General features: G+C 57.8%; 2 protein-coding genes and 1 long non-coding RNA gene across 8 annotated transcripts in view; 2 read left to right on the top strand and 1 right to left on the bottom strand.

Annotated features, from left to right (window-relative positions):
- Window positions 1-176: 176 nt before the first annotated feature.
- C30H8orf58 (chromosome 30 C8orf58 homolog) lies at window positions 177-4226 on the top strand. 2 transcript variants are annotated; one of them, XM_088068259.1, is made up of 5 exons: window positions 177-1028; window positions 2824-3458; window positions 3545-3632; window positions 3810-3910; window positions 3990-4226. In XM_088068259.1, the coding sequence occupies exons 1-5, from the start codon at window positions 752-754 to the stop codon at window positions 4071-4073; spliced, it is 1185 nt and encodes a 394-aa protein (XP_087924385.1). In that variant the 5' UTR covers window positions 177-751; the 3' UTR covers window positions 4074-4226. The 2 variants fall into 2 exon arrangements, with proteins under 2 accessions (XP_087924385.1, XP_087924384.1); XM_088068258.1 differs by having other exon boundaries at window positions 178-1028; window positions 3807-3910.
- A 260-nt stretch (window positions 4227-4486) lies between these two features.
- On the top strand, window positions 4487-7269 carry LOC148182417 (uncharacterized). The gene is made up of 3 exons (XR_015774707.1): window positions 4487-4708; window positions 4809-4921; window positions 7061-7269. It is a non-coding gene; the product is annotated as an uncharacterized LOC148182417 (long non-coding RNA).
- A 125-nt stretch (window positions 7270-7394) lies between these two features.
- Window positions 7395-23062, bottom strand: part of BIN3 (bridging integrator 3) — a 39500-nt gene continuing 23832 nt past the window's right edge. For all 5 annotated transcript variants that reach the window (XM_014259609.2, XM_088068260.1, XM_088068262.1 and 2 more), the window contains 3 exons: window positions 15282-15423; window positions 12992-13126; window positions 7395-8213 (listed from right to left, as the gene is read on the bottom strand). In XM_014259609.2, coding sequence (XP_014115084.2) covers window positions 8067-8213; window positions 12992-13126; window positions 15282-15423 — 424 coding nt within the window. In that variant the 3' untranslated portion in view covers window positions 7395-8066. The remainder of the gene's footprint in view (window positions 8214-12991; window positions 13127-15281; window positions 15424-23062) is intronic.

Raw genomic sequence — 23062 nt, 5'->3', positions numbered from 1 at the left:
CTTGAGCACTTGGGTACTGGAGGGGGGGCTGGCACCGCTTGTGCACTGACTGCAAAGGGCTTCTCCGAGGAATTAAACCAGATTCTCTATAAATATAATATATATTTGCTCCACTGCCGTGTCTGCTCTCTGCAGGGACCCCAGGGCAGGGGGAAAGGGGAGGTTTTACCCCAAACCCAGGGTGCAGACCGGGAACCCCCCAGACCCCTCAGCCCTCCTGCCTGCACCCGGGGTGGGGTTCCGGTGCTCCCGGGAAGGTCAGGGCTGCCCGCAGGACCTGGATGGCCCCTCCCAGAGTCCCTGGGAGGTGTCCGGGTTTATTGGGGGCTGTTGGCCGAGGCCTTTGTCCTGCTCCAGGTGCTCTTATCACCTCTCCCCGCCCTCCGTGCCCGCCTGCACGGAGATGGCTGCTCTCTTATCTGGGATTTACTGTTATCAGCGGCCTGCCCCTTCCCCTGTCCCTCCGCAACACGGACAGCCAAGATCCCTCGCTCCCCTCCTGCCTGGGGTCTCACTGGGGTCTGTTTGGGGTGTCCCGGGCTCGGCCATGGAGCTCTCACCATCGAATTCCCGATTAATCATCCCAGAGCTGGGGCTGCCCCTGGATCCCCGGAAGCGTCCAAGGCCAGGTTGGACGGAGCTGGGAGCGATGTGGGACAGGGAGGGTGTCCCTGAGGGTGGCACTGGATGGGATTTAAAGTTTCTTCCCACCCAAACCATTCCATGGCTCTATGACGCCCAGTGAGGGAGGATGATGATGGTCCGGCCCTCTCCGGGAAAAAGAGAAATAAACGCTTTGAGCGCTCATGGGACGACACAGCTGGGGCTGGGGGCAAATGGGCGGCCACCTCACCCCCGCCCCGCCCCGGAGCCGTGCCGCCCCCCGGCCCTGCCCCATAAAGCACCGGAGGAGCAGCCCCTGAGCTCCCAACCCGGCTCCCAGTGTTCCCTGCCTGGTTCTCGGTACATCTCGAGGATGCTGCGCCGCCGCGGAGCCTTCACGGTGCGGCCGCTTCGTGGTGACCTCGGTGAGTCGGTGGCCCCTGGGGCTGTGGGGGATCCCTCGGGGGTCTCCAACCTGCGAGGATCGTGCTGGAGGGGATCCTCGGGGATCTCTGTTTTGAGGTGTCTGTGCTGGTGAGGGAACCTGGGGTCCTTGGAACCCCAATTTGCGTTGTTTGTGCTTGAGAAGGAATCTGGGGGCTCTCTGGAACCCCCAATTTGAGCTAAAGAGGGTCCCTGGACTCCTGGTTTTCCTCCCACTCCCTGCAGGAAGGGGCCCAGGCTGCCCTGGGAATTCAGGTTTGCCCTTGCGACGCTTGGGTTGATGGGCCCCAAATACAGCGTGGGGGTCCCCAAAACCTAGGGCCCATCTCCACGTGTGCCGCAGCTCCGGCTGTGCCGGGACCCCCTCCAGCAGCATCTGGGAGGTACCGGGGGCTGAGCTGGAGCTGCCAGGGCGGGGGGGACCCCGAGAAGGGGCTGATGGGGACCCCCCACGCCCCTTCTCGCCTTGCCCGTGGCCCCCGCGCCGGTGGAGCTCCGGTAACACCCCCGTGGTGCCGGGAGAAGCAGCCCCTTGGCACGAGGAGTCCTGGAGTCTGTGGAATTGCGGCGTGTGGGAACCGGGATCCTGGCAGCGGCCACGGAGCTGCGGTGGAGGGGCTGCCCCCCGGAATTCCTGGGATTCAATCCTGCCGGGGCGGAGGGGCTGCTCCCCAGCATTGCTGGGATTCAATCCCACTGAACGGCCGGATTGTCCCTGGGTTGGCCGCGACTTCCCGGCTCTCCAGCCCCCGAGGGATGCGCGGTGAGTGCTGTAGCTGCAGGAGGGGCAGGAATTTGGGAGCGCTGGGACCCCCGACCGGTGAATTCAGCCCACGCTGGAGTCCGGAGTGAATTTTCTGGAATTCGGTGGGATGCAGCCGGCACCCAAACAACCCTCTCGCCTTCCCAGCTGGGGTGGGAAGGGAGTCCTTAACCACTGGCCCAGCCAGTACCGCCGATCCCAAAGCCTGCGAGGAACCAGTTGGGAACCGGTCCTGTAATGAGGTGCCTGTGGATACAGGGCCCGTCGCTGGCTGCGCTGGATATAAAAGGGAGCTCCGGGACGCGCACCCGGCACTCGGCTCTGGCTCTCGGCGATGTGGGGTGGCTCCCGCGCCGTCTGGAAGAGGAGGTTCAGCTGCTGTGAGTGCGTTTGAGGGGGGGTGTCAGCCCCCGGGCGAAGCTTTCGGGGGGTGGGTAGCCCGCAGGAGGTGGCAAAGCTCCGCTCCCATCTCCCCGAGCCCTTCGCCGCGGCCTGGCTGGGAAGGGAGCGAGTGTTGGGCAAGGAGCGCCGAGACCTTCCCATGGATGCGCCGCAATCCCACCTGGAGCTGCGGGGTGGTGGGGCGCACATCCCAGCTGGCGATGCCCCCCCATCCTGTGGGGACAAGTGCGAGGAGCTGGTGGTTCCTGGAGCCATCCAGGATCCCACGGCCGTGCTGTGTCCTGGGCTGCCGGCACCGAGCTGGAGAGGCTCAAAATCCCTGCCCAGGTCAGGGTGGGGGCCATGCCCCCCTCAGCAGCGCGGTTTCGGATGAGGATGGGGAAGGCCGGGACCTTGTTTCTGGGGAGCAGCGACAACACGCCGGGGTTGTAGGAGCGCATTCCCAGCTGCAGGGACCCGCAGGAGTGGGGTCACTGCGCAGAGGAGAGAGCGGCCTTGGGCACGGCTGGAGCTGCTGTAGGGGGTTCGGGGGGCTCGGAGAGGTGCTGAGCACCAAATTTTCTGCTCAGGGACCCCCCAGCTGAGCCCACCCGCCCTCCATCCCCCCGCAGATGGTCCCTGGGAGTCGGCCGAGAGCTGCATCGTGCGCACCTCCGCCAGCGTCTACCGCCGGCTGCAGGAGAGCCCGCGGCAGCCCCCGCGGGGCATGAGCACCCGGGGACCCCCCCCGCCGCCACCGCAGCCCCCCAGCAGCCCCTCGGCCGGCAGGAGGTTCCTCAAGTTTGAGTCCGAGGATTCCGGGGTGGAGATGGCCAGCAACGAGCACTCGCCCTCCACCCCGCTGGGCTCCGAGAGCAGCTTCTCCCTGGACGGTTTTCCGGCGGAGAAGCCCCCCGGAGAAGAGCCCCCCCGGAGCCGCTCGGCCAGCAGGAGGCTGCTGCAGGCAGCGCAGAGGAGCAGGAGGCAGCGCTGCCCTCGACAGCTCAGCAGGCGCAGCGCCAGCATTGCCGACCTGGCAGAGCCACCGCGGGACCCCGGGGAGCCCCAAGGGGCGGCAGGGGGGGCTCGGCAGTCCGGCAGCCCTCGGGACCCCCGGGCCCAGCCCGGGGCCGCGGTGTCGGGGCAGGGGCTGCGCTACCTGGAGCACGTGTGCCAGATGCTGGAGCGCCTGGCGAGGCTGCAGCAGGACAACCACGCCCTCCGGCAGCAGGCGGCCGGAGCCCGGAGTGCCCGCCCGGCCACCCTGGTGAGAGCCAGGAGGAGGGGGATGCGCGGGGAGGGGGCGTGGGGGGGCCCCAGCTCACACCCGGCCTGTGCTCTCCTCACCCGCAGCCCACCCGGCAGTCTCCGAGGCAGGATTTGGGCACGTGGAGGGGTGAGGAGTTCCGGCCGCGCTCCTGCTCGGACAGCCAGGCACCAGGTGAGCGCGGCGAGGCTCAGCAATGAGGGCACCTGGGCGCAGGTGAGCACTGGGGGGTGTGGGAATGGCAGGACCGACCGTTGCTAGGTGAATGGAGGTGAGGGGCAGGGTGTGGGATGGCAGGATGATGCCCCCCAGGACTCCCAGCTTGACCAGGTTTGTTGTCCCGTTCAGCAGCCGAGCCCGGGCCGTGCCGGAGGATGTGGGGACACTCGCTCAGCTCCCCCAGCCTGCTGGACCCCTCCGAGGGCGGGGCGCGAGTCCCGGCACCGGACAAGGTACGGCCGGGGGGTGTCGGGGTGTGACGGGGGGAGGGTCCCGCGGGTCCCCCCCCACTGACCCCGCCTCTCCCGGCAGGACGGGCGCTCGCACTGGGGCCGGGTGAAGGTGCTGCTCACCCGCCTGACCCGCCGCTCCCTGCGGGGCGGCCGCTGCAGGTAGGATGGGAGGGTCCCGCTCCCACCGCCACACCTGGATGGAGGAAGTGCATCACACCTCACCCTGCGGCGTCCCGCCCGCCCGGGGCCGGTCCCCGGCCCGGCGCACCCCCTTCACCTTCACCCTTTCCCCCAATAAAGGCTTTTCACCGATAAAGAGGCGGCTCTTAGCGCGGTGCTTGTTGTCGCGACGTGACGTCACACCCCTAAAGTTGGCGTGACGTCACGCGAAGGTGCGTCACTGCCGCATCACTTCCCACGGCTTTTCCGCGTCACTTCCCAAGGCTTTTCCGCTCCTTTTGTCCGGCCGGGCCCGCTCCCACGGGCGGCTCCAGCGGCTGCTGCCCCTCCCCAGGCTCTCCCCCGAGCCCCCTCCCCACTCAGCCCCGGGCAGGCTCCGCAGGGGTCCCGCTGCCTCGGAGTGAGGGTAAAGCCTGTCCTCCCCCCAGAGCCCCCCACACTGCCCCGCGGGTGGGTTGGTGGGGAGGGGGCGCCGGGAGGTCCCCGCCGGGGCGGGGATGATGCTCAGGGGAGCATCGCGGCTTTCTCCAGGGGGGCTCCCCAGTTTGGGGGATAGAGGAGGGGTGGATGCCATTTTGGTGCTGCTGGAGCTCTGCGCGGGACGGGCCGGTGCCGCAGGTGAGGAAGGTGCTGTCCCATCAGGTATCCCGTTATCCCTCCCTTTCCCCCCTTCCCTGTGGATTTCCTACCGTCACTTGGGATTTTTTTTCCTTCCCAGCGGTGAATCCCGCAGCGCCTCCCGAGCCCTCCCGGCACCGCTCCCAGCCCGACGCCCCGGAGGCATCCTCGGAGCTGCAGCATCCTGCATCCCACCGCTCCTTCCCGGGAAACGTGAGTGCATCCTCACGGCAGGGGCTGGCTCTGGTGCTGGGGGTCCCTGGCAGAGTCCCCCGGCTGGGTCACAGCCTCATCAGGGGGTGCTGAAGGGTTTTTGGAGCACACCTGGGTGGGTGTGTGTGTGTGTGTGTGTGTGTGTTCTATCCTTGTCCCCTCCCCTTTCCAGCATCCAACCCCTTCCCATCGCCCCCCTCTGCTCTCCTGAGCCCCCCCCGGGGTGAGGAGCCACGGGCAGAGATTGGGGAGGTGGGGAAAAGACACGGCTGGGTGCTCCCAGAGCGGGGTGGGAGTCTGGGCACCCCCTCCCTGCTGCCCCTCTGCCACCTCCATCCTCCCCTCACCTGGGAGACAGGGCTGATCCCCAGGGGCTGATCCCAGGGAAGGTGCTGAGGCTGGCCATGGGGATGCCGATTCTCCTTTCAGGCCCCAGGTGAGGAAGAGGAGGGAGGTCTGAGCCTCTCTTTCCTATCCCAGCATTCCTGGATCACCTGGAGCAAGGGGAAGCTCCGGAGCATCTGAGAAGGAAAATCAAGGTGTGGATCCAGGTGCTGGTGTTGGCAGGCCTGGACAGAGTTAATTCATCCAATTAATGAGGAAAATCCTTGGGATTGGTGCTGCTGGATTAGTGATGGGCTGGCATCTCCTAAACCCATCCTGAGGGGGTCGGGAGGACAGTCAGGACTGCTCCAACACCACCGGGCTAACCCAGAATTCCTGATGGGGAGGAAAAAACAGGATTTGCTCACCAGCAGGGAATGCTCCCCACATCCTGGGATGGCCTCACTGCCACTCACGTGGATCCTCTTGGAGAGTTGCTTCCCTTCCCTCTGCTCCTGGAGGTCTGAGAGCTGATGAACCTCCTCATCCAGGGGTGCCTCAGACACCGAAGCTGAGCGCATTCCACGTTGTAGAGTTAATTTTCCCTTCCTGCCAGCTCTCCCTATTAACGCTGGGATCTTGTGGGTGGTGCAAAACCCGGTAATTACCCACTTTTATAGTAAAAGGATGGAATTCTCCCCAAGCACTGCGGAGAGTACGCAGAGTGAATCCCTGGGAACGCCTGGGTTAAGTTTCCATGGGTGAAATGCCTCTCCTGAGTGCTGGGAGGGCAGGAGGAGCTGATGGCACAGACCAGGAGCTGGGATTTGTGGATACTCTGAGCACGGGAGAGGTGGGCTGCTGGGGGTGAGCTCTGGCTGTGCCACACAGGGTGACAGTGACACAGACAAAGCCACCAGGAGGGCTCAGGTGAGCCCAGGTGGGGTTGAATCCAGGGAGGAATCAACACCTCAAAGCCACAAAGGGGCTGCCATGGACCTTTACCCACTTGTGAGCCACCCTGAGGCCTGCAGGGCTCAGATCCCGTGGGGGAGCGTGTCCCTTGCTCGGGCTCACGGGCTCTGTGCGTGGCAGTTAAGAATATATAAAAATATCTATATTCTGTATATTTAGCATCCCTGCTCTGGGTAACCGTGGCAACTGGGTTTATTTTGCTTAAACCTGGCCTGGCATGTGATGTGGTTGGCAAGGAACAGCTGAGGGGAAACAGAGGGATGAAGTTCTCTGTGCTGGGAGCTGGGGCGGAGCCTTGGCACGGGATTGTTCTTGGGGTAACCTTGCTGTGTCCCTACACCGGGGACAGCCACCAGCATTCCCACGGCTCTGCCCCATCCCTTTTGCTCCAGCTGCAAAGGGAAGGTTTTGTTTTAGGGGTTCCATCCCCATTTTCTGCAGGGCCTCCCAGGACACCCCTGACCACTGCTCCTTGGCCCGTGCAGATTTGCCAAATCCAGGTCCTAGCAGGAAGAGGTGGTGACGGCTTACCTGATGTCTGGAGCTGCGTGCCCTCACCTGGAGCAGCAGGAGCCTCATGCCACCTTAAGGCAAAGGAGGCACCTTCATCAGCTCCACCAGAGCCCCACCAGGGTGGGCTTCCAACCCCTTATCCCACCCAGCATCTGCAGACCCTAGGACACAGCAGACAGCCTCTCCTTATCCTCAAAGCTGCCAGCTCAGGCTTAAATTTCCTGTATTTTACTAGAAAACTCGATTCCTCGTGCTCTGACGCCGTTTCCTTCCCGCGCCTCCACGGTGGGGGGCGGGGAATGTTCGATCCCAGTTTTTCCCTTCCAGGTGACACCCAAGACCCTCCGCGTCGCCCCTGCAGTGGCGGCCGGGCGGCGGCAGAGGGCGACAGCGGCCCGGCGGTGACAGCGGCACCGGCACGGCCCCGGCGGTGACAGGGACACCGGCACGGCCCCGGCGGTGACAGCGACACCGGCACCGGCACGGGCCCGGCGGTGACAGGGACACCGGCACGGCCCCGGCGGTGACAGGGACACCGGCACCGGCACGGCCCCGGCAGTGACAGGGACACCGGCACGGGCCCGGCGGTGACAGGGACACCGGCACCGGCACGGCCCCGGCGGTGACAGGGACACCGGCACCAACACGGCCCCGGCCTCACTGCGCTGCCAAAAACTTTATTTGGGGACAAGCCAAGGAGTCCCTGTGGCCCTTCCCCGAACAGCAAGGAGGGGCTGCATCTCCCCAGTTTTTCATAGGTTTGCTCCTGGCTGGATTGTCTCCCTTAGGAGTGTCCCCACCTGTCCCTGTGGTCTGAGGTCCCCTGTTCCCCCACCCTGGGCACCCCCAGGCTCTGGGGCACAGGCTCTTTGTACCGTTCTTGGGAAAAGAGGGATGGATGCTCGCCACGGAAAGCATCACCCTTGTCCCTGTGCATCAAAAAATGGGATTTGAGTGATTTTACCCTCCCCTGAGGGGGCCTCTGGGCTCCTAAGGCACAAAATGAGGGGGAGGAGTGGGGGGTCCTTACCCTCTGAGCTCTGGGGGTGCCAAGGGAGGTGGGAACCTGGGAAAATCCAGCACACCACATCCCACTCCCCATCTTCATCCGAGCAGGATCGCTCCCTTTCCTGCTCCTCCACACCCCAAAATTTAAGGCAAAACTCATTCATAGAGCGACAAAGACGATCCAGACCCTGGCAGGAGCAGCCTCCTCCCCCCCATCTGGGCAGGAGTGCAGAGCCGTGGGGTGATGGGAACAGCTCCAGCCCCACAAATCCATCCCTGGGATGGGAGCTGGGGTGAAGGGGGGGATCCCCTCCCCATCCCCGCCTCAGTCGTCAGCCACGATGGAGAGCGCCCGGAGCTCGCTGAGCTTGGCGTCGTTCTCCCTCTCCCGCTGCTCATCACTCAGCCCGGGCCGGTCGATCTGTGCCGTCAGGTCCCCAAAAATCTTGTGCATCTCCGTGTAGTAGACAACCTGTTGGATAAAGGGGGATGGGGGGAGGGAGGGGAATGGGGGTCTCCTCCCCAGCCGACCCCCCTGCGGGTGCCCTCAGCCCCTCGCCGCAGCGTTGATGTCTAAAATAGCTCTCTCCCACGTGGCAATGCCACCCCCTCGGATTATTACAACTCAACACATTTTAATAACACGCTGCCCTTCTCCGCTCGCTTCCCATCTGGGAGCCGCTCGTGCGGGGCTGCCACCGGCACCCGCCACCCTCCCGCAGCCGCCTTGTCCCCTCGTTTGTCACCGGTGTCACCGGCACGGGCCGCGCCGCTCGGGGCTCGGTGGGCTCGGTGAGGGGGCACGCCCAGCAGCGCCGTGCCCCGTGCGAAGGACGGCGAGGAGGGGGAGGAGGAGGGGTGTGTTAATAACGTGCTAATTAGCACCGCCAATTATCTCCGGCAGCGAGCAGCGCTTGCCGGCGCGGGAGCCCGTGGGTCAGCGCAGGCAGATGGCAGCGGCGTGGCTGCTCGGGCTCCAGCGGGGAGAGGGGGGCTCCCAGCCCTGCCGGGGAGACCCCCCGGGGCTGAGGGACCCTCTCCCCACCCCCCGGTGTGGCGGGACCCCCGGTGCTGCCTTTGGGACCCCCGGGTACCGCAGGACTTTCAGCCCTGCCTGCCAAACCCCGGTGCTGCCTGTGGGACCCCTGGGACCCCCAGCCCTGCCTGGGGCGCTCCTGGTGCTGCGAGACCCCCGGTGCTGCCTGGGAGACCCCCGAAACTGCAGAACCTCCGGGTACCTCACAACCCCTTGTACTGTAGGACCCCCCGGTGCTAACAGGACCCCCACAGCTGCCTGCGGGACCCCTGGCACTGCAGGACCCCTGGTGCTGTGCCAGGTGTGGGATCCTGTCCTGGACATCCCCCCGTGTCCATCAGGGCGGGATTGGGGAGCGGTGCCCCCCGGGGTGGGCAATGCCAGCGTTGTCCCCATTTCCCAGAGGGGCCCCAGCGTCTCCAGCAGCGCCGGTGCAGACACACACGGTCTCCATGGAGACCAGCTCCCCTAATCCTGCTCAAAACGATGCCGATTTTGGGCAGGCCCGAGGGGGCATCGCGGGGCTCCACATTCCAGCACCGGCTGCCTGAACCCCCCTTTCCCAGGCCTGTCCATCCCGGAGCTCCGGGGGCTGCTCCGCGGCCAGGGCTCCCCACGCAGCGGTGCTGGCTGAGTCACAGCAATGCTCATTTACACAGTGACTAATGAACCCCACACGGGGCTGAGCTGGCAGGGGCTCCCCAAAATCCCTGCACGGCCCCCAAACCACAGCTGGGCCACCCCAAACATCCTCTGAAACCCCCTGCAAGCAAGAGATGACAAAAGCACCCCAAATCCCTCGGCAGGGCTGTGGGTGAGCAGGGATCCAGGGGGCAGGGATGCCAAGTGGGGTGCCAGAGCCCTGGAGCAGCCCCCTGTGTCCCTTGTCCCCAAATTGGAGTCAGCTGGGCTCTCCTCAGTCACATATGGCCAAGTGGCACTGCCAATTCCAGCACGGAAAAATCGCTGGTGCCTTGAAATGAATCCCATTGGGGTGGCAGATGCTGCCCCCAGGATTGTCCCCCAAGATTTGGGGACATTTGTCCCTTCAGGATTGGTCTCAGGTTTGTCCCCCAGGATTTGGGGACAACTGCTCCCCTGGATCGACTCCAGAACTGCCCCCCACCAGGGTCCAGAAATCCCTGAGGATTCCTCCATGACAAAGATTGCATCCTAGGATTGTCCCCAGGGATTGTCCCCTGGGATTGTCCCCCAGCATCCACACAGGATTGAATGGGCAGAGCAAGTGAACTCCTTGGTGCTGCTCCCCCTCTGCCCACATCCCGCAGCCACCGGTCCCTTCCCGAGGGACATGCGGTGTCCCCAGGGTCTGGTGGGTGTCCCCAGGGTCTGCTGGGTGTCCCCAGGGCTGATGGGTGTCCCTGGGGATGCTCCTCTCTCCCACAGGCCCCAGGCAGAACCAGTTGGCACCATCCGGGTGCTGCTGCACCTTGCCAGCCCAGCCTCTGGTGCTTCATCCAAAAAAATCCCACTGGCATCAATTCCCCCATAATTTCTCCTGCTGAACCAGAAGTGAAAACCCTGCCAGGGAGGGGATGCACCCCAACCTGGTGACAGTGACAGCAGGGGACCCCTGGCTCCACAGTCAGCTCGCCCTGCCCTACCTGTTCCTGACAGCCCAGTACTTTTCCAGCTATGGATACCATATGCTCCGTCCCCATCCCATCAAATCCCAGCTCCAGCTCGCCTTTGAGCCTGAGCCAATGGCCCCAAGTCCACCTGTCTTGAACTAATTCTGTTTGGGGACGCCGTGTTCCGTGGATTTTCTATAGATCCCAGCCACAATGCCCAGCTGGGCAGCGGCCACTTGTTTGGGGCAGCCCTACCCAAAACAAACCCAGGGGCACTGCCAGGGCTGGGCTCCCCCAGCCCACAGCACCATCCCTGCCTGCCTTTCCCCCCATTCCATTACAATCCAAAGGAATCTTGTGTTTTCTAGCTGGAAAATAAAGCACAGAGCGGGAAGGAAGTGCTGTTCACGCCTCACACCAGCGACAGCTCCAAAATCTCCCCCTTTCATCTCCATGTGGCCACTTCAAAGCCCCCAGCCAGGGAAACATTTGCCTCCCTTGGCTTGGCCCAGGCCCGTGGGTGGAGAGAAGAATTTGGTGTTGAATGTTACAGCCCTGTGAGCTTGGGACATGTCCCGGCATCAGGAGACACCCGGCCCCGGGAGCACAGCCAGGCTGTGCCATGGGAACTCGCCCGCCCGGGGAGGAGGCTTGGGAGGGTCTCCTTGGGTCAAAGCCACGGAGGTGCTGGGGAGCAGGGTCCTTCCCCTTCCCCGAGAGGCAGCTGGTCCCTTCCCAGCTCGCTGTGGCACTGGATGGTGTCACTGTCACACAATTTGTCTTGCTGGCTTCCTCCAGGGACAAAAACATAAGGAAAATGACATGGTTTTGTCTTTGGATGGTGAGTTTGACCCAGGGAGAAACAACCCCAAAGTCACAGCACCCTGCACGATCCCAGTCCCACCCCATCCAGCCCTTTCCTTGTGGGATGCACCTCCAGCCTCATCCCACTCCTGAAGAGGAACCCGCAGAAAAGGCTGAAAATAGCAATTTCATCGAGGAACATGACCCCCCTCGGCTGCTCCATCAGCTCAGGGAGGCACAGAGGGATGGAAAGCTGGGCATTATTCCCATGCCAGCTCTCACCTGGGATTTTTCCCTGGGATGGGGATGCTCCCGGCTGCCCTTCCGAGCCAGGTGCCTGTAGGTGAGCAGCTGCTGAGCTGACTCAGGGCTCGGGCTGCTATTCCTGGCTCACCACTGACTCATCACCTTGGGCAAATCGCATCCCTTTTCCATTTTATTTCAGCCACTTCAGTGGGAAAAGAGCTCCCGAGCCAGGGGGGCACACGCAGCCCTAGCCCAGCCTCAGCACAAACATTCCAAGCTCTCCTCCCAGCATCCCTCCCGGGGGTGGAAGGATGCAGCCAGTGCTGGGAAAGAAGAGGATGCAGCTCCCATGGAGGCTGGCAGGGAGGGAGGGATGTGAGGAGCTGCATCCATCTGGGACCAGCTTTAGTCCAGCCTACGGGAGATGCATCAGCTTTGTTATGACGCTGCCTTTTTGGGTGTTAAAAACGGGATTTCACTCGGTTTTCCAAACAAATTCCTCACCTGAAGAGAGACAGGGCAGATAGACGGGAAAGAAAGCAGAGGATTCCCAAGGAAGAAGACGATGTGGATGGAGAGTGTCACAAACAGCCCCAGAAGTGACACCCTGCTGCTCCCCACTTGCATCTCCGGGCGCTCCGAGCACACCTATCCCAACGTCCTCCTCGCCCCAAATTCCATGGGAATCGGGACACAAATGGAGTGAGGAGAAGCCAGAGAGGCAAAGCTGCTCTCTGAGGAAACTCCTGGATCAAAAACCCCACAGAGGGCAGAGAACATTCAGGTTTCAAGCTCTCACCCACGGAGGGAGTCTGCAGGGGGAAAGGGCCAGCGAGACTCTGCGGTGGCTCCGGGAATTCTGGTTATTCCGGGCTGGAACAGGGAGCCCCACGCCCGATCGCTAAGGGAACAGCAGGAACAGCATCCCCAGCACCCACCCTGCGGCGCAGGGAGCATCGGCACCATCTGGTAGGTGAATCAGCCTGCAGACAACTCGCTGGCAGCTCCGCAGAGAGGCCCCCCCAAGTCGGAGGTGAGATGGAACACATGCTCCCGGCACCTCCCGGCAGCCCCCCCACAGCGCACCTGGGGGCCCTGCGGCGCCTCCCGGCCCCAAAACGCCACAGGAAAACGTCCACGGCGTGGGAAGTGCCCGGATCTGCCCTCCTGCCCGTGCTGGACCGCCCCGGGAGCCGCGGCATGGGGTGCCAGAGGTTCTCAAAGCTTGGGGAGATCCCAACCCTGCCCCTCTGCAGCCTAAGGGAAAGGGCAAAGGGAGAAGCGAGGAGGAGGAGGAGGAGCGGCAGCACGTTCCTGAAGGAAGCTAGAGGATGGAAGTGAAAGCTGTTGGTGATTCAGGGCACCTCTTCCTGCAAATCTTTGGTGTGGAGATGTCCCAGGAGCCACCTTCAGATGAGCCCAAACTCCTCAAACCCAATCAAGCCCCGAGCTCAGGACTCCAAATCAAGATGGCATTCCCAGGTGGATAACACCACAGAATTCCAGTGGATAAAGCACATGGAACTGCAGGACAAGACACGACACCGGTACCAGGAAGGGACAATGTCTCACCTGTGCCCGGACCAGTGACTCAAAGCTGGGTTTGAAGTAATCAGTGCGGCTGCTGTAGAATTTGGGCATCTCCTCCAGGAGCTGCTTGTTCTTGGCTTCAAAGTCCTCCTTCACTGGGCGCAGCTCCTCACGGGCCTGCGGAGGGACACGGGCTGGGGGTCACACTCCTGTGACAAGGATCCTCCTGGCATGGAGGCCACCCCAGGACAATGGGGATCTTTGCTTGATTGTGAGGACAAGAATTGACCATGGCTGGACACCTGGGATCACCCAATGGAATCTGGTGGGATCCAAGTGACCATTCACTGGATCCTGGTGGGATCTACGTGACCATGCATTGGAACCTGGTGGGATCTAAGTGACCATCCAATGGAACCTGGTGGGACTCAAGTGACCATCCAATGGAACCTGGTGGGATCTAAGTGACCATCCAGCAGATCCTGGTAGGATCCAAGTGACTATCCAATGGGACCTGGTGGGATCTAAGTGACCATCCAATGGGACCTGGTGGGACTCAAGTGACCATCCAACAGATCCAGGTGGAGCCCAAGTGACCAGTTAATGGATCCTGATGGGACTAGCCAGCGGATCCTGGTAGGAATCATGCTCCGACCCTGGAAAGCCACAGGACACCCAGAGAAGTTGTGTCCTCTCTCCTTCAGAAAATCACTTCAGAAAAACCCAGTCCCAGAGCTCGGTCAGGCTGGAAAACATCCCTGGCCACATCCATGTCCCCTCACCCTGCAATTCCCAGGAGTGTCGCTCCAGGGCCTTGCCCCCACCATCAACGTGACCTTCAGCTCAGTGCATCCAACCGGCTCCTTTAAACAGAGCGTGGGGAGAACGGGAAATGTCTCCGGGATGGTGTGGAAAAGGGCAGGAGGGGGTGGGCTGTGAAATATTAGACCGGTTCAAGTCTGCCACTTAATCCTGGTGCCATTCTGACGGGAGGGGGGTGCGGGAGAGCCCGGCCCGGCCGCGGCGCCGGCCCTGGGGACAGGGACAGCGTGCCAGGGGGATGGCATGGAAAAGCCTGGAGTCATCCCAGCAAAGGAGCAAATCCATCATTTGCCATGAAATCGGGAGCACTGAAACTCCCAGGATGGAGTTCATGGCGGGGAGGAATGCCAGGATGGAGTTCACAGGGAAAAATCCCAGGATGGAGTCCATGGGGAAGCTCCCAGGATGGAGTTCACAGGGAAAACTCCTGAGATGGAGCTCATGGGGAAAACTCCTGGGATGAACTTCACAGGGGGCAGAAGAGCAGAAAACCTGGAGCAAACAACGGATGTAAATTTGCAGCTCAAGAATTAAAAATACCTGGAAGAGATAAGGCCTTTTCCCATCAAATCCAGATGCTCTGGATACCCCAAGTTCAGGATTGTTCAAGGCTCCCTCCCACAGGTGTTTAAACTCAGTGTTTGGTTAAGAGGGTTTTTTTTTGGGGTGGGGAGAATTAGATCAAAAGTTCATTAAGGGGAAAAAATAAATGAAATAACTAAACCCTGCTTAATCACCAGGACAAAAGAATTCCCATTTTTCCAGCCCCAGCTTTAGTTGCTGAGGCTGAGCAAAATAAGCTGCTTACAGTTAAACCAGAGGTGTCTTTTGTTCAGGCTGTTCTTTAACATAAAACTTCATTTTTTGGGGTGGAAATTCATCAGAAAAACACATTTTCTTTGATTCTGAGAATCAATTGTTCCTGGGAGGATCAAGCCACGTGCTGCCGGAGCGACAGATTTTGGGGGAAAAATGCTGGGGAAGATTTGATTAAAAAAAAAAAAAAAAGCAAAAAACAAAACCAACAAACTCATCACGATTTCGCTAAAATTCGGGAGAGAGCAAAAAGAATCTGGCAAAACTTCCTGTTAACCAATTACTGCAATTTTCCAAGACGAATTTTTTTGGGAACAGGTGGCAAACATAAAGCTGGGAAATGCTCTGATCTGTTCCCTTCCCCATCCAGCTGCTCGCTCAGACGCGGAGGTCGGGGGGAACCCCCCTGTGCCTCGACCTCAGCGCTGGCTCCGAGCTCCCCCAGAGCTCCCAGGGCTCTGATTCCATTTTCTCTTGGAAAACATTCCATTTTCTCTTGGAAAAGCGGCCCCTTCCCTTCACCGAGCACTCCAAACCAGCGCTGTGCTGTCAAAAATGTGATTTTTACACGGATAAAAGACATCCTCCCAAAATGTTCTAGTCATGGCACGGATGCCAGATAGGAGGGAAAAGCTTTTCCCAAGTTTTTCCCAGGAATGCTGCCGGGATTGTGGCTCTGGGAACATCTCAATACCTGGTGCAGCTTGGCCAGGACGGGGCCGGTTCTCTCCTTCTCCTCGTATTTTTCCACCTTGGATTGCAGGCGTTTGTAGTCCTGGAGCGTCTGCTCCCGGCGCTTCACAGCCATGTTCAGGCTCGGGAAGACACTGCTGAACCTGGAAAAAAGATGGGAAAGGCTTGGGATGGGATATTTTAGGTGGATGAAGCATCCAAAGCAATTGTGAAGCACCCTGCTCCAGCAGAAAGTTCCCTGCTGTGACACCGGGTGAGATTTTTTCCAAGCCAAACCATCCCAGAATTCTGAATATTCTTAATTAATGTGTCGTTTCCCTAATTCCTGGTTGAAAAAGGAAAGAAGAGGTAGAGAAGTTGAAATAAAAGTCTAGGAAAAATAAATAATGAGTGTAAAAAAAAAAAAAAAAAATTGTGGCATAATTTTTTTTTTCCATCTTTTTTTTCCCTTTTTGGATATTATTTTTTGCTTTTTTTTGTTAGTATTTGCTTTTTTTTCGTTAAGTTTTGGCTCTTTTTGGTTAGTTTTTTCGCTTTTTTTTTTTGTTAACTTTTGGCCTTTTATTGGTTAATTTTTGGCTCTTTTTTCGGTTGATTTTTTTGCTTTTTCTCCTTATTTTTTTGTCTTTTTTTGACAAATTTTTGCTCTTTTTGAGTCGCAAACCCAGCTGAAGAGAAGCCCTGAGCCCTCCCCAGAAGGATTCACAGCATCTAACAATTTATCCAGGCGATGGGAAAGATTCCTATTATTAAAATGTGTTACAAATTGAGGAAACATGAACATCTGATGGAGAATATTTTTGAATGTGACAGAAAAGGGAAAAGCAGGAACTGGAACATTGCTCCTGTCTCTTAATTCCAGGAAATCAAATTATCCCAGAGGATACCAGAGCTGTGGGTTGGGATCAAATAGGTGATGCTCCCTCTGGAGATAATAATTTAATATTCATAAATTCCAGGGTGATTTTAGGGGACTGAAGCCAGGGATTGGGTGGTAAAAAATTTGTCTGAGCAGCCTGGCAATGGATTTTACTTCCACGAGGGAACAAACAGCTTTCCCACCTCTTAAAATGGAAAAAAATATAAATATAAATCAAACGGGGGGGCCATTAGCAAAAAGAAAAGACACAAATGTCACTTGACGAGTGTCATTTGCTTCGGATGTGACCTAAATCCACGGTTCAAGCGGAACCACGGGTGTTCCCAGCCACTCCAGCCCTATTAAAATCCCATTTTCCGCTCACTCTGGAGGGTGCTGATGGGCTGGACGGGTGGGTGCTGAGGAAAACTTTCATCCCTGAGCCTCAGTTTGCAAAGAGAAAAGTGGGAATATTTGTATCCAAGCATTTGTGTGGAGCATCCCTGGGCGAGAGGCTGATCTGGGGATGTGATCCTTCAATCCTGCCCGGTCCTACACATCCCCCGAGGCTGGCACAGAACAAATCCATATAAATATAAATATAAATATATATCCCATGATATTCTCTCTCTATTGCAACAGATTGGGGATGAGGAACAACCTGGGAAAGTCATCAGGGAGCTGCTCCAGCTGCCCAGAGAGGATCAGATGCTCTGCCCTGACATTGCTTTTTATGGACACCGTCCCACACGATCCCATTATATTTAAATGGGAGCCAGGTCCTGGATGCAGCAGGCTCACCAGCTCCTGGGCTGCTAAAATCTCTCCTGCCTCTTCGTAAAGTCCAAAAATCCGCCGGGAGAAGGAGTTAGGGAAACAGGGATGGAAGGAAGGGGTGGGAAGGGATGGCCAGGCTGAGAGGGTTAATGGGATAATGGTTTGGGTTCATGGAATCAGGAAATGATTTGGGTTGGAAAGGACCTTCAGGACATCTCCTACCGGCCCAGGAGGCTCCAAGCCCATTCCAGCCTGGTCTGCAGCACTTCCAGGGATGTTTTTATGCCAGGTTTCCTCACTATGAGATGCCCATTCCCATTTTCCATTTCCATTCCCATTTTCCATTGTGGGCACACACACAATGCCAGCAGCTCGAGGTCGCAGCTCCTGCAGGAATTTCTCCCAATTATTAACAATGGGAAGGAGGATCCCATCAGTCCAGAAACTTTCCTGGTTTATTTTACGTTCTGTCCCTGTTGGGGGAGGTTTGGGAAGGACACAAAACCTCACACCTAAAACAGGGAATAAAGACCATGGGGATGAGCTGAGCTGCTCCTCCACGGTGTGAATCCAGGCATGGGAATGTCAGAAGAGATTCCAGGCTGAAGGCTGGGAAATCCTCCCTTCCCTGCTGTGCACCAAGCCCTGAGCATGGCCACCACATCCAGCAAATCTTGGAAAACCCTTCCTGAGATGCCCTCAAACCACTGAGCCTCGTGCTGGCACCCAAACCCAGCTGTTAGTGGTGTTTTCCTGGCCTTTCCCTGACACTTCCCGGTGCTCCTGCCTGAACAGAGCCATAAGACTCCAGCGAAGTCACACACAGCCACTCCCACCCCCAATCCCGCTCCACAGGGAAGAGCCAACCCTTTCCCTCGGAAAAAGCACTGAGGGAGGGCACACAAGACGATCAGCGATGCAGTTTCCATTTACTTTGAAGTTAAATCTGAGCTTTAAAAAGGGAAAAAAGGAAAAAAAAAAGTCTCTATTTTGATTTTTTCCCCCCCTTTTTTTATTCCCGGTATCGACTCGCTGCAATTTCGCAGCCCGTAATGGAAGGACACTGTGCTCTGGCAGAGCTTTAAAAAATATCTACAGGGCTGGATCTGAAGAGGCTGGAACTGTGTAGGCACAGCAGCTCCTGTCTCACAAGGACTTTTAATGCATAGATTATACGCTGCATTTCCCAGAGCAGGGGGGGCCCAGCTCCCCTAGCCGCAGCCGCGCCTGGCTCGGAGTGTCCCGAGTTCCAGCCTGGGCGCTGGGAATCATGGAATCCCACACTGGCCTGGGTGGGAAGGGACCTTAAATCACCCTGTTCCACCCCATGCCATGGGCAGGACACCTTCCACTGTCCCAGGGTGCTCCAAGCCCCATCCAAGTTGGCCTTGGGCATTCCAGGGATGAGGAAGTGTTTCCCAGCTTCTGTGGGCAACCTGCACTACCCCCATCCTCACAGGGAAGAATTGTTTCCCAACATCTTGTTTAAATCTCCCCTTTATTAGTTCAAAACCAACCCTATCACTATTCAAGCTTCCCTCAGTGTGGTTGTCCTCCACCAGTGAAGGGCTGGGTCACTTTTGGCTTCTCTGGACACCACCAATGCCCCAAGGAGCTCTCCCTGTGCCAGCTGAGCTCTCCCTGTGCTCACCAAGTTCTCCCTGTGCTCACCAAGCTCTCCTTGGGTCAGCCAAGCTCTTCCTGTGCCCACCAAGTTCTCCTTGTGCCCAACAAGCTCTCCTTGGGCCAGCTGAGCTCTCCCTGTACCCACTGAACTCTCCCTGTACCCACTGAGCTCTCCCTGTCCCCACCGAGCTCTCCCTGTCCCCACTGAGCTCTCCCTGTGCCCACTGAGCTCTCCGTGTCCCCACTGAGCTCTCCCTGTGCCCACTGAGCTCTCCCTGTCCCCACTGAGCTCTCCCTGTCCCCACTGAGCTCTCCCTGTCCCCACCGAGCTCTCCCTGTCCCCACTGAGCTCTCCCTGTGCCCACTGAGCTCTCCCTGTGCCCACTGAGCTCTCCCTGTCCCCACTGACCTCTCCCTGTGCCCACTGAACTCTTCCCACACCAGCCACACTCTCCCTGGTTTAATTTCCATGCAGGATCAGCTCAGCTCAAGCAGGGAAGGACCTTCCTTGGACTGCTCTGGATTGAGGCAAAGCTGCCTCTGGCTCCTGAAGGAATCAAGGAATCCTGAATTCCCCTGGGAGAAGGGATTTCAAGTCCTGCCCAGGTTTTTGTCCCTGTGTGGACAGAAACACGACCCCAAGGCGAGTGCAAGGGGTGCCAAACACCCGTGCAGGGGGAGAGGGAGAGCCAGGCTCCTGCTGGTGCCAAGTTATTCCGAGGAATTCCTGCCTCCACACGTGGCCCCAGTGTCTCCACAATCATCTCATGCACGTTATTGACAAAAGCTCCTGGTGCAGAGCCTGGCACAAAGGCTCTGCAGAGCCTCTGCCAGGCACAGACACAGCCAAGCCCTCCAAGAACACCCCTGCAGGGATCAGAAGAGTTTTCCAAAGCCTTTGGCAAAGCACCACCAGCCCCTCCTGGCAGCGAAGGGACTGGGATCAACTGGGAGGGGAGCAGCAGCCAAACAGCCCTTTGGAAATGGAAATTCCACATGGAATTTCGAAGAATCAGGGACATGGGGAAAGAGCAGGGAAGCCTCACTAGCAAATCTGGGATGGTTCACTCATCCATTCCATGCACCTACAGCAAGGGAATGATTCCTGTCCCTGTGAGATGCACAACCTTGGAGCAGATGTGGGTGTTTGGAACAAATCATGGAATCAGCAAGGTTGGAAAAGAGCCCTAACACCGAATCCAAGCACCAACCCAGCACCACTAAGCCACAAAACACCACATCCACACATTTGTTGAGCTCTTCCAGGGATGGTGACTCCTGGGCAGACTGTGCCAGGGTTTCACAACTCGTACCATGACAAAAATACTCCTAATATCCGATATTATCAATAATCCAAACCATCCTCCTCCCCATGCTCCTCCACAGGGAATGAGGGGGACTGACAGCCAAAACCACTCCCAAATCCCCCTCCCCACCCTCTTTAACCCGAGACTTCCTTTTTATAATGCAAACCCAAGAAAATCAAAGCCGACTCGAAAGAAAATTTGGGAATGGTGGCAAAGTGAAGGTAAAACAGCACACGGGGTATTAGAGCCCCTGCCATGAAAACAGCTTGAGGAATAAGCTGCTGTTGTTCCCTGTCACTTTTTAGGGAAGGCTGCTGAGAGGGGATTACAGCCCAGGCAGCTTAAGAGGAGCAGGTGAGGGGAGATACGCAGGGATAACGAAGAGAAAATACAAATGACAAATGTGGCTGTGGGGGCAGAGGGGGAGCCTGCCGGTGAACTCCTCACAGGATGACAGGTTATCCTTGGAAAAACATCTAAATCACCCCGTTCCCTGCATTCCAAATTGTGTTCCCACCTCATCCGCATGCCAGCCTCCCTTCAGCTCCCTGTAATTAAAGGATGGAGTTGGAGAGATGCTGCCACAGGAGATAAAAGTGACCCAGGATTCCCGGTGCTGCCGGATCCGTCTGTTACTCGGCCCAGCTGACAAATTGGAAATTCCTTCACATCTCTCTGCTGGGAAGCCCTAGGGATGGTGAGGTTGCTCAAGGAGTGGGAACATTCTGCCACCTCTCTGCTTTCTCACCCTCTCCATCCCAAATCCTCGTCCCACTGCTTCCTCCAGCCCCCATTTTTAGTGGGAAAGGGAAAAATAATGGTAAAACCTTTAATCCTCCTTGTTTTCAAGCATCTTGAACACCCTCATTGGCAGCCTGTGAGCGGGACCTGGCTGGCACAGATGTGGCTCTTCCCTAGGGCTTATTTTTGGGCTGATATCTTGGGTAAGAAGCCAAAGGGAAGTGGACAAGATCTACAGCTGGTGATGGACAGGTAAATAAAAGGAATGACAGAGCTGGGAAGCATCAGATGCCAAAGAAAGCGATGGTGAGGGGAGGCTTGGAGAGGCACCAGCATGGCTCAGGAGAGGCTGGAGCATGGAGAAGGATTCCTGCCATTCCTCAGCTCGTGCCCACACATCCGTGGGGGCCCATCCACCCACCAGGAAGGGGGAAATTAAACCCAGCCCTTCCTCCTGGAGGGAAAAGGCGCAGGAATGGAGAGGCCGGGACAAGGAAGTGGCGCGTGGGGGATTAGGCAGCCATGTGGCTGCTCCAAATCCTCATTAGGGGCTCATTAAGGACATGAAAGCTGCTTTTCCTTCTTCCGGTCCAGCACCTCTGGAGCTGCTCCTGGCCAGCTCTGGCTGCCTTTTCCTGCAGCTTGAGGGACCATGGGAATGGTGGGGTGGTGGGAGGGAGGTGGAGTGAGGCATCCCCCTCCCGGCTGTGCTGCCAGCAGCTCTGGACATTCTGGAAATTCTGATGGAATTTATCCCTCAGTACCCTGAGCAGCTCCTGGACTGCACCTCTGGGATGTCCCACAGGCCTGACACCCAGCCCTGTGTGGTGGCACCTCGGTGGCAGCACCCTCTGTGTCACCCGTGCCAAAGCCAGGGTGACCAGGACATCCCCGTGGACAGTTTTCCAATTCTGGGAGCAGGACAATGCCGCAAATCAAAGGGATTGTACCATGCCAGGGTGACCAGGACATTCCCATGGCCAAAACCTCTCCAGTTCTGGGAGAAGGACAATGCTGCAGGGGGGTGATCCTGTGCCAGGGTGACCAGGACATTCCTATGGCAAAACCTCTCCAATTTTGGGAACAGGACCATGCTCCAAGGGAATGGCACCAATTCAAGGTGACCAGGCCACCCCCCTGCTCCAAGAGGGTCAGACAGAGTCAGTTAAACTGAGACCTGTGGCCCTGGAAATCGGCTCCCAACGTGAAAGGCTGTAAATCCCGTGGATTTCCAAACCACCTGGCTCCTTTAAGCCGCTTCCTTCCTTAAATATGGACACACAATATGGAACACTAAGACTCCATCCCCAATCCCTGACCCTGCCTTGACTGGGAAGAACTGGGAGAGCAAAGTCCAAAGCAGCTGCTTTTGTCCCCTTTTGCCCCAAAGCCGCTGCTCTGGTGTGAGATTCCACAGGCAGCTCCCGAAGAGCCCATCCCTCCTGCCCAGCTCCTCGCCCAACCCATCCCCTGAAAAATGCACTATTCTCACTGGAGCTTTGCTCTTTCCCTGAAAAGAAATGAGTCATTCCCAGCCAAAGGGTTCTTGGGGCTCAAAAAGCCAAATTGTGAATAACCCTATGAGCCCAGAAGCAGAAGGATTGAAACAATACAAGCCTCCACACCCCCAGCACTAAATCTACTACTGCTTTTTTTCAACATGGTTTAACAAATTCCCCAATATTTGCCTGGAAACTCCAATCCCTGGACAACTGAATGGAGATTTTATTGCCCATGTGCCTCTGATTACAATATATTACCACTAATGATAATTGTCTGGATTATACTTATCTGTTTCTTTGGCTAATAAACTATAAAAGACCACCAGTGAAGATGTAATAAAGTGCAGCTGTTGGAGAAAAAAAAAAAAAAAGAAATTTAAAAGCCTTTTTTTTTTCTAGGTCAGAGCAAAGTTGGGAGAGGCTCGGGAGAGGAAGGAAAACCTAACTGGAAATAAGAAGGGCTCCTCAAGGCAGCTTTCATTAATCTGGAACTTTTCTGCCAGAACCAGCACTGGGGTTTATCTGCCAGCAGGACAAAGGGGAGGGAGGTGCAAGCTCTGCATTTCTCTCCTGCATCTCATTAGCCTCAAAATGGACCCTTGGGCTCCTCAGAAATGTTCCTGGCCAGGGATGCACCTACAAAGGGAAGAAGGAGGGAAGGGAAGGAGCGTTTTTGTTCTCGGAGTGGGGATGAAGCTTCCCCGGCATGGAACATAAGCTGGTTAAAGGCACACAGGGTGAAGCTTTGCAGGTGCCAAAGGGCAGGAAAAGGGAAAAAAAAAACCTCTCATCTTCTAGGCCAATGGAAATTCAGGAAGCTGGAGAGAATTGCTGAGGCTGGAAAGCAGCCAGGAGGTCGGAGTAAACACGCTGGTGTTGAACTGAGGATTGGGCAGATAACGGAGTGTCCTGAGTCAGGGAAACATGGAATGGGTTGCGTCGGAAGGGATCTGAAGGATCATCCAGATCC

The sequence above is a fragment of the Pseudopodoces humilis genome, chromosome 30 (genome assembly GCF_049639895.1).
Source record: "Pseudopodoces humilis isolate 2021_Gansu_Grassland_sample_001 chromosome 30, ASM4963989v1, whole genome shotgun sequence".
NCBI lineage: Eukaryota > Metazoa > Chordata > Aves > Passeriformes > Paridae > Pseudopodoces > Pseudopodoces humilis.
Note: the sequence above shows the minus strand (reverse complement) of the source record. Positions and strands in the feature narration are given on the sequence as shown.

What these genes read in the sequence shown, in the direction of transcription:
- C30H8orf58 (XM_088068258.1), top strand. Translation starts at nt 752, where the DNA reads ATGATGATGGTCCGGCCCTCTCCGGGAAAAAGAGAAATAAACGCTTTG. An exon ending in GCCGCTTCGTGGTGACCTCG is followed by an intron (nt 1,029 to 2,823) that starts GTGAGTCGGTGG and finishes ATCCCCCCGCAG; the next exon opens with ATGGTCCCTGGGAGTCGGCC. An exon ending in CTCGGACAGCCAGGCACCAG is followed by an intron (nt 3,633 to 3,806) that starts GTGAGCGCGGCG and finishes TGTCCCGTTCAG; the next exon opens with CAGCCGAGCCCGGGCCGTGC.